This window comes from Eschscholzia californica, unplaced genomic scaffold, assembly GCF_041429995.1.
Source record: "Eschscholzia californica isolate CP2 unplaced genomic scaffold, dmEscCali1.0.p SCAF_3, whole genome shotgun sequence".
NCBI lineage: Eukaryota > Viridiplantae > Streptophyta > Magnoliopsida > Ranunculales > Papaveraceae > Eschscholzia > Eschscholzia californica.
In genome coordinates, this window is record NW_028238420.1 from 41,658,301 (window position 1) to 41,670,660 (window position 12,360).

Genomic DNA, 12,360 nt, shown 5'->3' on the forward strand with positions numbered 1-12,360 from the left:
TTATTATTCCCAAAGATTACTAGTTTGATCTAGATTCATCGTACCTAATTTCCTTCTTACACTAACTTGCCAGACCGATGGGAAACTAAGCAACACTTGTGGCGCTGTTTAGCTGCTACAAAATATGCACATAGGAAAATATAAAGCATTAAAAAAAAGGAAAACATAAAAATAAGTAGTTTTTATTGATTCCCAAGTAACCGAAAGTTGTGAGTTCAATTTTTAATCAGCAAGATATAAAGCTTCTTAAATGACTGTAAATTGAACAATTGTTGTCTATGGAACCAAAAGTTTCAAATTGAACTCCAAGAGTAAAGCATTATTGGATTCTGATGAGAGATGTGTTCAAGCGGTTGCTGTTACTGTCAGTAGGCCATTGTGCCTGAGTAAAGCCTCGGGAGAAGGTTCACGTCCTCGGAACTCTACAAATACCTGAAAAATTACAAATCGGTGAGAAATGGATCAATATTTGTCATCATAAAAAGAAATCTGATTAGGGTGAAGATCAATGGTTGAGGCACCCTAAGAGTTCTTAGCAAAATGAGAATGGACTTGAGTATCTGGGAATGGTCATAGTAATATTTGTGTTTAATATTTTGCTTTTGCTGTGTACTTCTAAATATATTCTTAATCAACTCAGAAATAAAATGGAAATAATTGTTTATAATACCAAACTAATTCCTGAACTCTAGTCCTGCTTGAGAAAATTGGGTGTATTAATTACGATTCTAAAGATAGAGACGTGTTATATGAGTTTCAAAAACAGATAAAGCAGGCATTTGCTAGGGGATCAAAGGTATCACGTAATCCAAAACAAAATGAAAAAACCCTTGAAACCAGCATGTTATTGTTTTTGGCCGCGGCTTTGGGGAATAAAGAAAATTCTCCGGGGAATAAAGACTTCTCTTAAAATTAGTCAAATAAGATTGACTTTTATGTTTACTTTTAACAAGAATCTAACCTCTAGTGGCGGTTTTCCACCTCCAAGAGCAAGAATTGTTTCTCGGAACTTGTGACCCGTTTCTTTTACAGCCTGTTGCAAAAAGTAGCACATGAGAAATTATTCCTGGGCCGAAGATTGTGAGGATAAGTTTTTAGTTGATCAACATTGAAAAGATCCACCTCCACAAGATCATTAGGATAAAAGTTAATTTCAGTAACTATGTTTATCAGATAAAGAAGGATCAGAATTATTGAGTAGAAAAAAGCCAGTACAGGATTACAACTTTACTCAAACAAATAAACACAAACACACACACACACGCATATATTTGTATGTACTTGTCTCAGTTATTGGTCCTTTAGTTTTTACCACATGTTAACATTTTAATGAACCCTTGTTACGTTACAAATTAAAGACCTAGACTGGTATTTTATGATCCTATACCAAAGTGACATCTGAAGAAAAATACGTGAGTCTACCACTCATGAACAAAATACTAAAAAGGAGAATCCACGTGATATAGGTAAATCCGTAAATATGTAAACAAGTTGAAGAACTGAAGGGGATAAGGGCAATTTTACTAATTATAGAGACGTAAAGTTGAGAGTTTCGGTTCTAGATTGTACAATGATATAAACAAGTCAAATTGTCAGAAGTATGCTTGTAATATGTTCAAGGCTTAAGCCCTCGTACCTCCTCATTATCCAATCCAACATCCTCAAATGCAGAGAAAGCATCAGCTGACAATACCTCTGCCCACTGCAAATTTAAAGACCAAGATTAACGAAATACGTATTTCACATACAAGTTTAAATCATTAATCAATGATGTTTGTCGTCAGCCAAAAGCGCTGCATGTGTAGCATGAATTTGGCTGTGGAAGTATGCATGCATCAAAATCACATTCAAGACAACAACACCCTTTTTCCATAATTTGTAACACCTCTATATGAAAATGAAAAATTTTCGAGAACTTTTTCCCACTACAGTTCAAAAAATATGTTGACTTTACATCGGTAAACATCAAAATGCATCTTTAAATTCTGAATCCGACAGGTTTCCATTTTCATTTGTTAAAATTTTGTAGTAAAAAAGAAAGCAGAATTAGATTTGAGCAAAACATAGGAAAGATAGTCAATGTTGGCAAGCTCTGAACAAGAATTGATAACAAAAACTTTCAAAACACCATGTCCATATTATATACATTCCATGTGAAAGATGAGAAAAGGTTACCTTGTAACTGTAGTATCCAGCTGCATATCCACCTGGAACATACGAAAGTAAATAAATGAAGACAAAAAAATCTAGCTTGTTAACATGTGAAACCTAAAAAAGCTGACTTCGGTACCTGCAAAAATGTGGCTGAAACTACAAAGAAATCTGTCCTCTGGCAGTAGAGGAATAACTTGGGTTCTTTCACCCACTCGCCGATCAATATCATAGATAGATTCTGATCCACCAGGAACATACTTTACATGCAGCTCCAAATCTAAACTTGCAAATCGTATCTGCAAACATAAGTAGAAAGATCGATACATTACATATATTTCATAAAAATATCACAGGCAAATATTTGGTCTTTTCTCGCTTATTGATGCGTCCTTTTTTTCCTTTATTTAAGGACAGAAAACCTAAAACCAGTTCAGCCCGTTATGGTCCTCAGCTCCCTCACCATCCTTTGTGTTAGATGATTTATGAGTTCACTCATGCACCTTAAGTAGATCATGAATTCAATTCAATGACCATTGTCATGGTGGCCAAAACAAAATCTAGCTTCACGCTAAAAGGATATCAGTCGGCACCATTTTCACAATGGATGACAACTACGCATTATATTAGAAGCGAAAGGAACGGTGGGGAAGAAGAGTCTTAAGCTAAAAACACGCTAAGGGAGAGGCGGTCCCCCAGAATTTAGATAGATCCATTCGAGAGCCAGGAATTCACCTTTTGTAACATAGTGAACAGGGAAAGTGATCAATGGACAACAGAAATTTAAAGAATGAAGTGTTCATTTTTCTCCGGAAGAAAAAATAAGAAAGGCTGACAGAAACAATAAAATAGAACTGAACTTCCAATCACAGACTCACATAGTCCAGAGAAAAGGAGGAAGGAAAGAAACAAAGAGAATGCCCATGTGCATATGATACTATATTTGCAAAGGCTAACCCAAGAACAATAAATAGAACTGAGCTTGCAATCACAGACTCGCATAGTCTAGAGAAAAGGGGGGAAGGAAAGTAACAAACAAAATGCCACTTTGCATATGATACTATATTTCCAAAGGCTAACCCAGGGACCAATTAAACCCCTAATCCGTAAGAGACCATTTTTTAAAGTGCTCCGAGAAACAAATATAATGTATCTGCATGGTAACTAACCTGTCGAAGACTTAGAGAGCCTGCACGGAACGTCCTGGCGGCAAGGAGCTTCTTATAAACTTCTTCTGGGAGAGTCTCTCCAGTTTCATAGTGCTTGGCTATGCTCATTAAAGTATCCCTGCACCAAAGGGACAAGTCAAGTTTTAGCTATTAGCTGACCTCATGCTTAAATTTGATTCCCAGCAACAACTACAAGAGTGCCACTAGTTGCAGGGCCGGCCCTGACTTTGTAGTGGCCCGAAGCGAAGTCCAAAAATGAGGCCCCCTATATTGTACAAATTCAAATTTCACCTTAGACCCTCATGGACCTAAGCCGATCCGGAGCCCATCCTATAAAATCTGCGTAGATACCACACATCTTTTACATCATTCAAAAACCCATACATATCATAATTTCTATCAACTTAATTCTAAATCCATACATCGCAATAGTTAGCCAGCAAATATGGGTGCACCTTTTTGTGATGCTAAAATGGTACCAGATGATATTTAGGTGATTTTGTTGTTGGTTTTTCCAGACCAATCTGACTTTAGGCATCAATGACTTAAAAGCATGAGGTAAATCTAATTCTCAAACTACATGTAGTACTTAAGAAGCGGGTTCTACCGTTACATAATATATTTAGAAGTCAAATGAAAACAAAATTCTTAATAACGGAAACAAGATACTTATATGACAATGCATTAATCGCCAATCTCACGGAAAAGAACTCACTTGCAAGGATTGGAAAGGAAGACTCCTCACACAACGAAGGATACACATATGAGACACCAACTTCGCTAAACTCGTCTTCACACACGTAGGACAAAAATTATTAAGTAAAGTTCGAGATATTGTAATTAGCATATTACACACAATAACTACAATGAACACTATTGGAATAAATCTAATGAAATGATGACTAATATTGTAATAGATAATAACATAATTAACAGGCACCAATAAAATCGTAGAGAGATGAACATGGGGATAAACAGAGTAAGTGGCTTGGAGAGAAAGGAGAGACAAGAAGTGGAGATGGATTGATGGAGTGAGGAGAGCTACACAAAGAACACTAGTTAAAAAAAAGACTTGTCAAATACTCAAATTAGAGTCAATTTCTTGAAAAAAGTCAAAATCTGGTGGGTCCCATTTGTTGGGAAAGAAGTAAAAGCATAAGACCAGCCCATCCTGACCGCTCTCTTCGGTTAAATCCGTGCTGGGCCAGCTTGATAACTTTAATTGGTAGACTGTACTACAGGCACCCCCTTAAAATGTGGCCCCAAAAATGTGGTGGCCCAAAGCGAGGCTTTGCTCGCTTTGGGCCAGGGCCGGGCCTGACTAGTTGCACTGTTTCAGTAATATAGAAAGGTTCTGGTATTTTATATAATTTGTGTTGACATGTGCGAATCCTTGTGGTACCAACTCTCTGGGCCCTTCTTTCTGGAATAATTATTTTCAGATTTTACCACAATAATATGTGGACTCAGATACAAAAATATATATAAATGAATATAATTGGGGAGGATGTTTGATGGAAAAGCACCTATGGTAACACCAGTTCTCCATGAACTGGGACGGCAATTCCACAGCATCCCATTCAATCCCTCGAATACCAGAAACTAGACCCTCGTCTTCTTTGGTGAGCATATGTTGAAGTGCATGACCAAATTCATGAAAAACTGTTTCAACCTGCATATAATGCCACCACATATATAAATACAATAATATAAGCAAGTTTAAGAAAACAGAAACTTGTACCGGTAAGTTTTATTGAGGGTTGAATTATATCGTGAACCACTTTTGCATTTCAGAAGTGATGTTGCCAAATCAAATCATAAACTGTAAGATTCAATATCTAGCATATTAGAAATCTATACAATGTATACATGTAGAAAATTATATGTACTTTGGTCATTTTACTTTTTGGTAATGTTACAAATCCATAAGTTACATAACTAAATGATAGTGATGGAGATACACGTCAGTTAGGTAGGATGTAAATATTTCGAGCAAACAAGTTAGACCTTTTCACTTTGGGTGGGAATATCCAACTCTAGCCCTATAACATAAGAATAAATTATATTCTCAAACCAAAGTGCGAAACCTATCCCAACAGTTTAAGACTCCTCTGAAGACAGAATAGACTCTCCTGACGCGAAGAAGAAAAAGAGGAAATATATAGAAAGAGATTGAAAGGACAAATGGAGATAGGCAGAAACCAGGCTAGGATTTTAATAGGATTCTTTGTGATACAATAAAGATCATACAATCTGAATCTTAGATCATAATGGTGGTGTTTTTAAGGCTAGAAAGGGTTTCTTAACTAGGACTGCTTATCTCCGCAATAGCGTATAAACTGCTAACCCTAAACCCTAAACATGTATGATGGGTGGTGTGTTCGTTACTGAAGTTGAATTTTACCAATCAGAAAGCAATAAAGAAACAACTAACTCTGAACTATCCAAATGCCACAACAGAGCACAAAAAGGATTGACTGGATCTAGTGCTTTTTGACCCAGGATTCCGACCAAAACCATGCGCGTAGAAAAAATAACCAGACTTGAACCTCAGTAGTAGAGTTAGGAGCTAATAGTTCATGTGAATCAAATTGCTGCTAACCAAGAAATCTTCTTCTGTTCATTGACAGAAGAAGGTTGTGAAGACAAGAAGCCAACTACATAATGTCTAAGAACTAGATGCAGGATGCTCAAAAAGAACCCTAGAATGAGTTGTTACGCATCTTAATTAGACGTGGGCTCAGCGACTGGGACGCTTGTCCCAGTCACTGAGCTCCCCTGACCGAAGATAACTTCTAATTAAGAGAAGCTTGGTTAACTCAGGTATCAGGAGGTCAGTTCTGGCTAAATGGCGAGTAATTACCTCTGAAAACGGAAATTAATTACCGCTAAAAGCAGACCAGTACTGCCTGTGCCCATTGAGCACAGCTTATGCCTAGTGACCAAAATATATAATCGTGTGGTAGAGTGATATTACAAATTACATTATCCCTTATACCCCAGTACGAATCAGTATGTCAATTTAATATCAAAATATATTTTTGTAGAAGCGAAATTTACCTCATCGAAGGTCATAAGGCTTGGCTTATCCCCAACAGGAGGTGTTTGATTGCACACCATATGAGCAACAGGCAGCCTGGTGGAGGAACCAACAGGTGCAAGAGCACGACTTCGTGCAACAACCTCATCCATCCATGCCCCTCCACGTTTTTCAGACGGACGAGAATATGGATCAAAATAGAAATATGCAACTGGGCTACCTAGTGAATCTTTGACGCAGTAAAATTTCACATCAGTGTTCCACACCTGTTAAACAGAATAACATTTCTTAACCGGATGAGAACAAAAATATTAGATAAACAAGTAGCAAACAAGTGACGCAGTTGCAAAGATATTTTACTGGAGCGAGGCCATCGGCTGGCTCAATATCAATTTCAAATAGTCTCTTCGCAAGGCTGAAAAGACCATCCATAACTTTCGGCAATGAAAAGAACGGGCGCAACTCTTCCTGTAAAACAAAATCAAAGGATAAAATATAAGGTCATTTGACCACAGATTGCAGCACTTGTTAGAAAAAAAAAAACAGAAGTAGCAGTCGAGCGCGTACAAAAGGAGATGGTAACAGCTAAGCTTACCGCGTTGATGTCATACTTTGACTCCCGAAGTCTCTCACTCCAAAAGTTAATATCCCAATGGCTCAAATCATTAGCTTCTAAAGCACCCTGATCTCGAGAGAATTTTCGAAGGTCTTCCATGTCTACGAAGAAAATAATATATGAGCTCATGTTATACCTACTTAAACTTGATAACATGCACATTCACGTTATCAAAAAGAAATTGCAGGATCTGCAACGATGCATTTTCTAGATTTAATCCAATGCTATAGATTACGGTCATCCTAGTACTAATTATTAACTAAATCATTAAGAGAGTACATTCGTATTATATTGTAACATTTATTGCTAAAAGAGGAAGAAATAATAGGTTATGGTCAAACCTTTGATGAGTTATAGGTTTTAACTTGTCGTGTGAATATTAGATCCATCTTAGAATACTTTCTCGCTAGAACTCTTGTTATGTTAAGAGTGGGTGCTCGCTTCTATAAAAAATCGGTTGATAAAAGGATATAAATCCTTCTAAAACTTGTAAGGATAGTACTAGATACTTCCATCCATTATTTTGTAGTATTCAGAGAACAATCAACAGTTACCTTGAACTGCAGCATCCCAAGAAGCACTACGAAGCTTTTCAAGGAGTTCTTCTGCTTTGTCAACAGTGGCCATTTTCATTGCCATGCTAACCTGAGAAAAGAAAATGCTGCTCTTTAAGTATCCAAATATGGAGCATCATGAACACATGATAAGTCATACCTCGGCATAGTTGATATAACCAAGAAGCTTAGCCTTCTCCAACCTAAGCTTCAGAATTTGGTCAATAATTTGTGTATTATCTAGATCTCCGCTGGAGGCACGGGTTACATAAGCTCGATAGACTTCCTCACGTAAAGATCGATTAAGTGCATGTTGCATAACAGGGAGAAAGCTTGGAGCATCCAATGTAATAACCCATGGACCATCGTCAGCTGTAGCATTTTCATGACCCTAATGTGGGGGTGCAAATGAACAATAAAGACAAGAAGATCAAAAAACGTAGAAGTGAGAAAACTACTCAATGAATACAACAATACCAACAACAAAAGAAAAGGAAAGAGAGAAGAAACTGAAACTGAATATGTTAGCATTTTAACATGAGCTGATGAGCTACCTTGGAAACTGCCGTTTGTGCAGCTAATCCAAGTGCTGAAGCAGGTAGTCCTTCAATCTCCTTTTTGTCTGTAATTAACTTTTCAAACTTTTTTGTGCTGTCCAAAACATTCTCTTCAAACTTTTGTGATAATTTTTCCAACTCCTGAGAACAACACCATTAAAAGTAGTTATTGACAGAAGCAACAAAACAAGTATTACAAGATTAAAGCTTTATTTGCTTGCAAAGTCAAACTCTGATGTTAAAAAAAAGGAACTCATGCCATCATATCAAGTTTCTTGCTTGTGAAGGATGATGTTCGTGTCCTTCCATTCAAATCACATGCATCACTCATTAACTATTAAGCACAATGTAGACATAATAAATCAAAAATCTCTAACAATTCTAATTTCCAGTTACCAGTGCCCTGGCCAAGTCAATATATTGATTCCCTTGTCCTCATTAAAGTTAACTCAATTTTCTAGCAACTCCATACTCACACAAATCTACAAACCATTTGGAAAGAAGTCCTCTGCCAGAAAGCTTCTTGATCCAACTCTAAACAAGACAACAGTTAAAATTCTGGCATAAGGTCTCTCACTACACCATTTTTTTGTTTTCTAATTCTTCGCTCTCTTTAACCTCATCCACCCAATGTCAGATTCTACCTATAAAGATCTATGGCAATTTTCCCATTGCAAAAAAAAAAAGATCTATGGCAATTTTCCCATTGCAAAAAAAAAAAAAGATCTATGGCAATTTTCTCATGTAACTTTTTCAGGACAGAAGCAAACTCAAGTAGTTTAGGACTGCCCATCATTTTCTAAATATATGCGACCTAAGTCCTGACAAATAGGTCAGAGAGTTGGGGTGAATGTCCTTCTATGCATGAAAAAATAGTTACAGCTCAGTAGTCAGTAGTATCGAGGTACGTAAAGACCAAACAAATGCATTAAAACAGACCTGTTCTACTTTGTTAAATTGCTCTCTTTTAGCATCTTCAAGAGAAACACCATTAAGAACAGCATCCTTTATCTGACCTGCACAGATATAATCACTAAAAGCCCGAACATGAACCGTAGAAAAAAATTAATATAATTGGTGTGACATCTTCTCTATCCAGATAAACTGATTCAAAATTACAAAACCAAAACCTCAGATACATCGTGCAGACTCCTTGCTCATATACAATCATAAATAAAGCAAGATCCGGCTCCTGTGCATGCATAAATATACATGACCTCTAGCACTCACTAGTCACCGTAACTTTAAGAATTTCAATTACAGTAAAGCTTTTATTTCTCTTTTTGCATTCCAGACAGAATGTAAATTTCATCTCTATTTCGTTTTGCTACTATACCTCTACATTCCGGAAAGGTGATCGAAAAAATAATTGTAAACAACTCTGGCTGAAATGGTTTCTTGGAGGTAATGTGCCAAACAGATATATGCCCTCAAGTAGCTTCACAAAACCGAATATCCTGAAACTCGTGTTAGGATTGTTACTCACTGATTGTCACTGTCTTCTTTTTTGGTGAAACTAAACGTCACCTGAAAGATATGTGCTTGGGAAAGGGAAATTAATTTTAAAAACTAAACTTAAAATTCAGACTGTTATAATTACATAATGTGGAAAAGTCATTCTTAATGGCAATACGCTATAGGACTTTCTTCTCAATGAAAGATAATCTTATATATAGAGTGTTTTCAAGCATCAATATTCCTGTCAGTATTGGAAGAATGTTCAATCATAAGAAAACTAACAATTTTCAAAACCTCCTCCTCAAATCCAATTACAACGTCGAAAACCATATTCAATTTACCTTCCACAATGCGTTTACGAGCATCACTCAAAGACTGCCAATCAGAAGATTCTTGAATAGCTTTGAAAGCATTATAAATAGGCTTGCTTTGTCCCAATTTTAGCTGAAAATTGACTTTCTCGGGCTGAAAAGTAAAACATCAACATTTCCGACATTAATCGTCATTTGTCCATGCAAAATCGAATTACAAACAACAAAAACAAAAAAAAACTTAAAAAAGCTAAATTCTGGTACAAGGAGGCAAAATGATATACCTGAACTTCTTCAATAGCAGAGCGAAGGTCAGATGAATCCTTAACAGATTTAAGATGATTAATCATCCCCCAAACTACTGTCAGTCGATCAACAATCTTCTCCAATGGATCTACCAACTTCGGCCATGTAGGTTCCACTGTTTTCTCTAATTCAGACAAATCATTCTCCTGAAAATCAATCAATAACAAAATCCAAATGATGAACCCTATAGAAATGATCTAAATTAGCTTTATGATTCTCAATCAAAAACTTTAATTTAGACTTATGATACATGGATGAATAACGAGATCCAGTAAGCGAATAATTGACATGAATGGAAAACCTAAACACGGAACTTACAAGTTCTTTAAGTAAGGCTCTGATTCCTGGACGAACATGTTTAGCTTCGATAACGTCGAAAGGAGGAAAAACGAAATCCTGTAAAAGAGGATTGTTTTTCAAGTCGAGAGTTTCTTCTTCTTGTTTCGCCGGAACTTCGCCGGAAAGAGGAGGAGCTTCGGAAGCCATGAACGAAGAAAAGCGGAAATGAGTTTTTGGTGGAGTGAGAAGAAATTGCTGATGTTGATTTGGGAAGAATTCAAAACGAAATGAAAAGAAAGATGACAAAAAGGAAGGAATTTATATGATTGTTTTGGAGAAATGAGGGCATAAAGAAGGTGCCATCAGTGGTGTTCAAAAGCCCGTGCCGGCCCGGGTTGGGCCCGTTTTTCTTTCCCTCCTTTTTAATTTTTTTCCTTTTTTGGTATCATTTAATAGAATATATTTTGATTCAACAAAAAAAAAAAAAGATTATATTTGTTATCGGTATCTTAATGTTTTAGATTTTTAATTCATATTCTTTTAAGTAGGTTGTCATAAAAAATTTTAAACAAGTTTTTTCAAAATAAGTTTAGGTATATTGTTCAATACAAAAAATCAAATTAATTCTTAAGACCTCTCATCAAAAAAAAAAATTAATTCTTAAGAAAGCTTTTCAAAATCAATTTGAGGTAAGTGTGAGTTTTTAAATTTAAATCAATTTCGGTATGCTGTTCCATACAAAATTTAGCAAGTTTTACAAAAGTTAATCCATAATGAAATATTTTTCATAATACGAATTTCAATTGAGGGAGATTTTATAGGGCCCCCTCATTTTTGTTAAAAGGCCTCCCCTTAGTGATAATTTAGCAAGTAAAATGGTTCATGGGGAGGTCTTTTAACAAAATTGGAGAAGCCATGTAAAATTTCGATAAGGAATTATTTTTACCAATAATTTGTAATCATGTAGGATATTTTATATTATATAGACCATAATGGGATACTTTTTTTTTTTTTGATGAAGGAACCATAATGGGATACTTTCCATAATATAAATGTCAACTTATAGGAATATGATTCTTGCCAATATTTTTCTTTAATTTGTAGGAACAACATACCAAAAGTGTTTGGCTTTGGCATAAAAATTGTAAAAGATATCCATAAATGATATCTGCTAATGTAAGTAAGTTTTTTATTGTTGTTTTATACTATAGTTGTAGTTTTTTTTTAAAAAAATAAATAACATTTAAAAAGATTATCCAAAGACAAGCTAACCGGGCCCGACATGGGACTATTTCAACCAGAATTGACTAGGCCCAGCCCGGCCTTTTGACCACCATTACTAGCGACTTGCTCAAACGTGAAGTGGGCGGCCAACTAATAATGTTTGTTCGGCCCTACTAAGTTTGGAAAGTTTTAAGAGTGCCCTATAAATTTCTAAAGGCTCCTCCCTGTGGGAGGGACTTTGTGAGGGGACGAATATAGTAAATTTTTCATTATATCGCTACAGAAGTTTTTGGTTCAGGTTAGGGTTCCGACTAAAGTTTACTATCACACTCTTGAATTTCAGTCACATCATTGTCTGTGGCTAAGTAATTAAAATGATTGGTTTAGACTGTTTGTTCATGACTCTAGTATACATCTATAGGTAGGTTGAGACTCTGGTTGAATTGGTTGGGCTTTTGGATGAGTAAGGTTTTCGGTAGGATCTTGTATGTAGATTATTTTAACACCGACATTGTGGGAAGTGGTCATTTATAGCGAAGTGAACATCAATCATGTAGTATGACTTCTAGTTATCGTATCTTTACTTTATTGTCTTTAGATTCTTGGATTTACTCAGAACTGCCAATAAGCATATCATACAATATCAAAATCTTGAGTTGTGGTCTTGTCTTTCATAAGGAAGATAATAATTCTTG

At 35.9% G+C, this 12,360-nt stretch overlaps 1 protein-coding gene across 1 annotated transcript; it reads right to left on the bottom strand.

The window, feature by feature from the left end:
* Window positions 1-166: 166 nt before the first annotated feature.
* On the bottom strand, window positions 167-10,865 carry LOC147550432 (putative cytosolic oligopeptidase A). Its single transcript, XM_086665934.1, has 17 exons — window positions 10,481-10,865; window positions 10,141-10,308; window positions 9,887-10,010; window positions 9,027-9,103; window positions 8,085-8,228; window positions 7,691-7,921; window positions 7,531-7,621; window positions 6,956-7,077; window positions 6,721-6,828; window positions 6,381-6,626; window positions 4,847-4,992; window positions 3,321-3,438; window positions 2,291-2,450; window positions 2,176-2,207; window positions 1,637-1,702; window positions 962-1,033; window positions 167-432 (listed from the first exon to the last, which is right to left on the bottom strand). Exons 1-17 carry the CDS (start codon window positions 10,646-10,648, stop codon window positions 346-348), a joined length of 2,160 nt encoding a protein of 719 aa, XP_086522060.1. The 5' UTR covers window positions 10,649-10,865; the 3' UTR covers window positions 167-345.
* Window positions 10,866-12,360: the final 1,495 nt, after the last annotated feature.

Coding starts and splice junctions, on each gene's coding strand:
- LOC147550432 (XM_086665934.1), bottom strand. CDS start 10,648: ATGGCTTCCGAAGCTCCTCCTCTTTCCGGCGAAGTTCCGGCGAAACAA. Junction 10,011..10,140: donor CTGCTATTGAAGAAGTTCAG/GTATATCATTTT, acceptor TTTACTTTTCAG/CCCGAGAAAGTCAATTTTCA. Junction 7,078..7,530: donor TTGGGATGCTGCAGTTCAAG/GTAACTGTTGAT, acceptor TTTTCTTCGTAG/ACATGGAAGACCTTCGAAAA.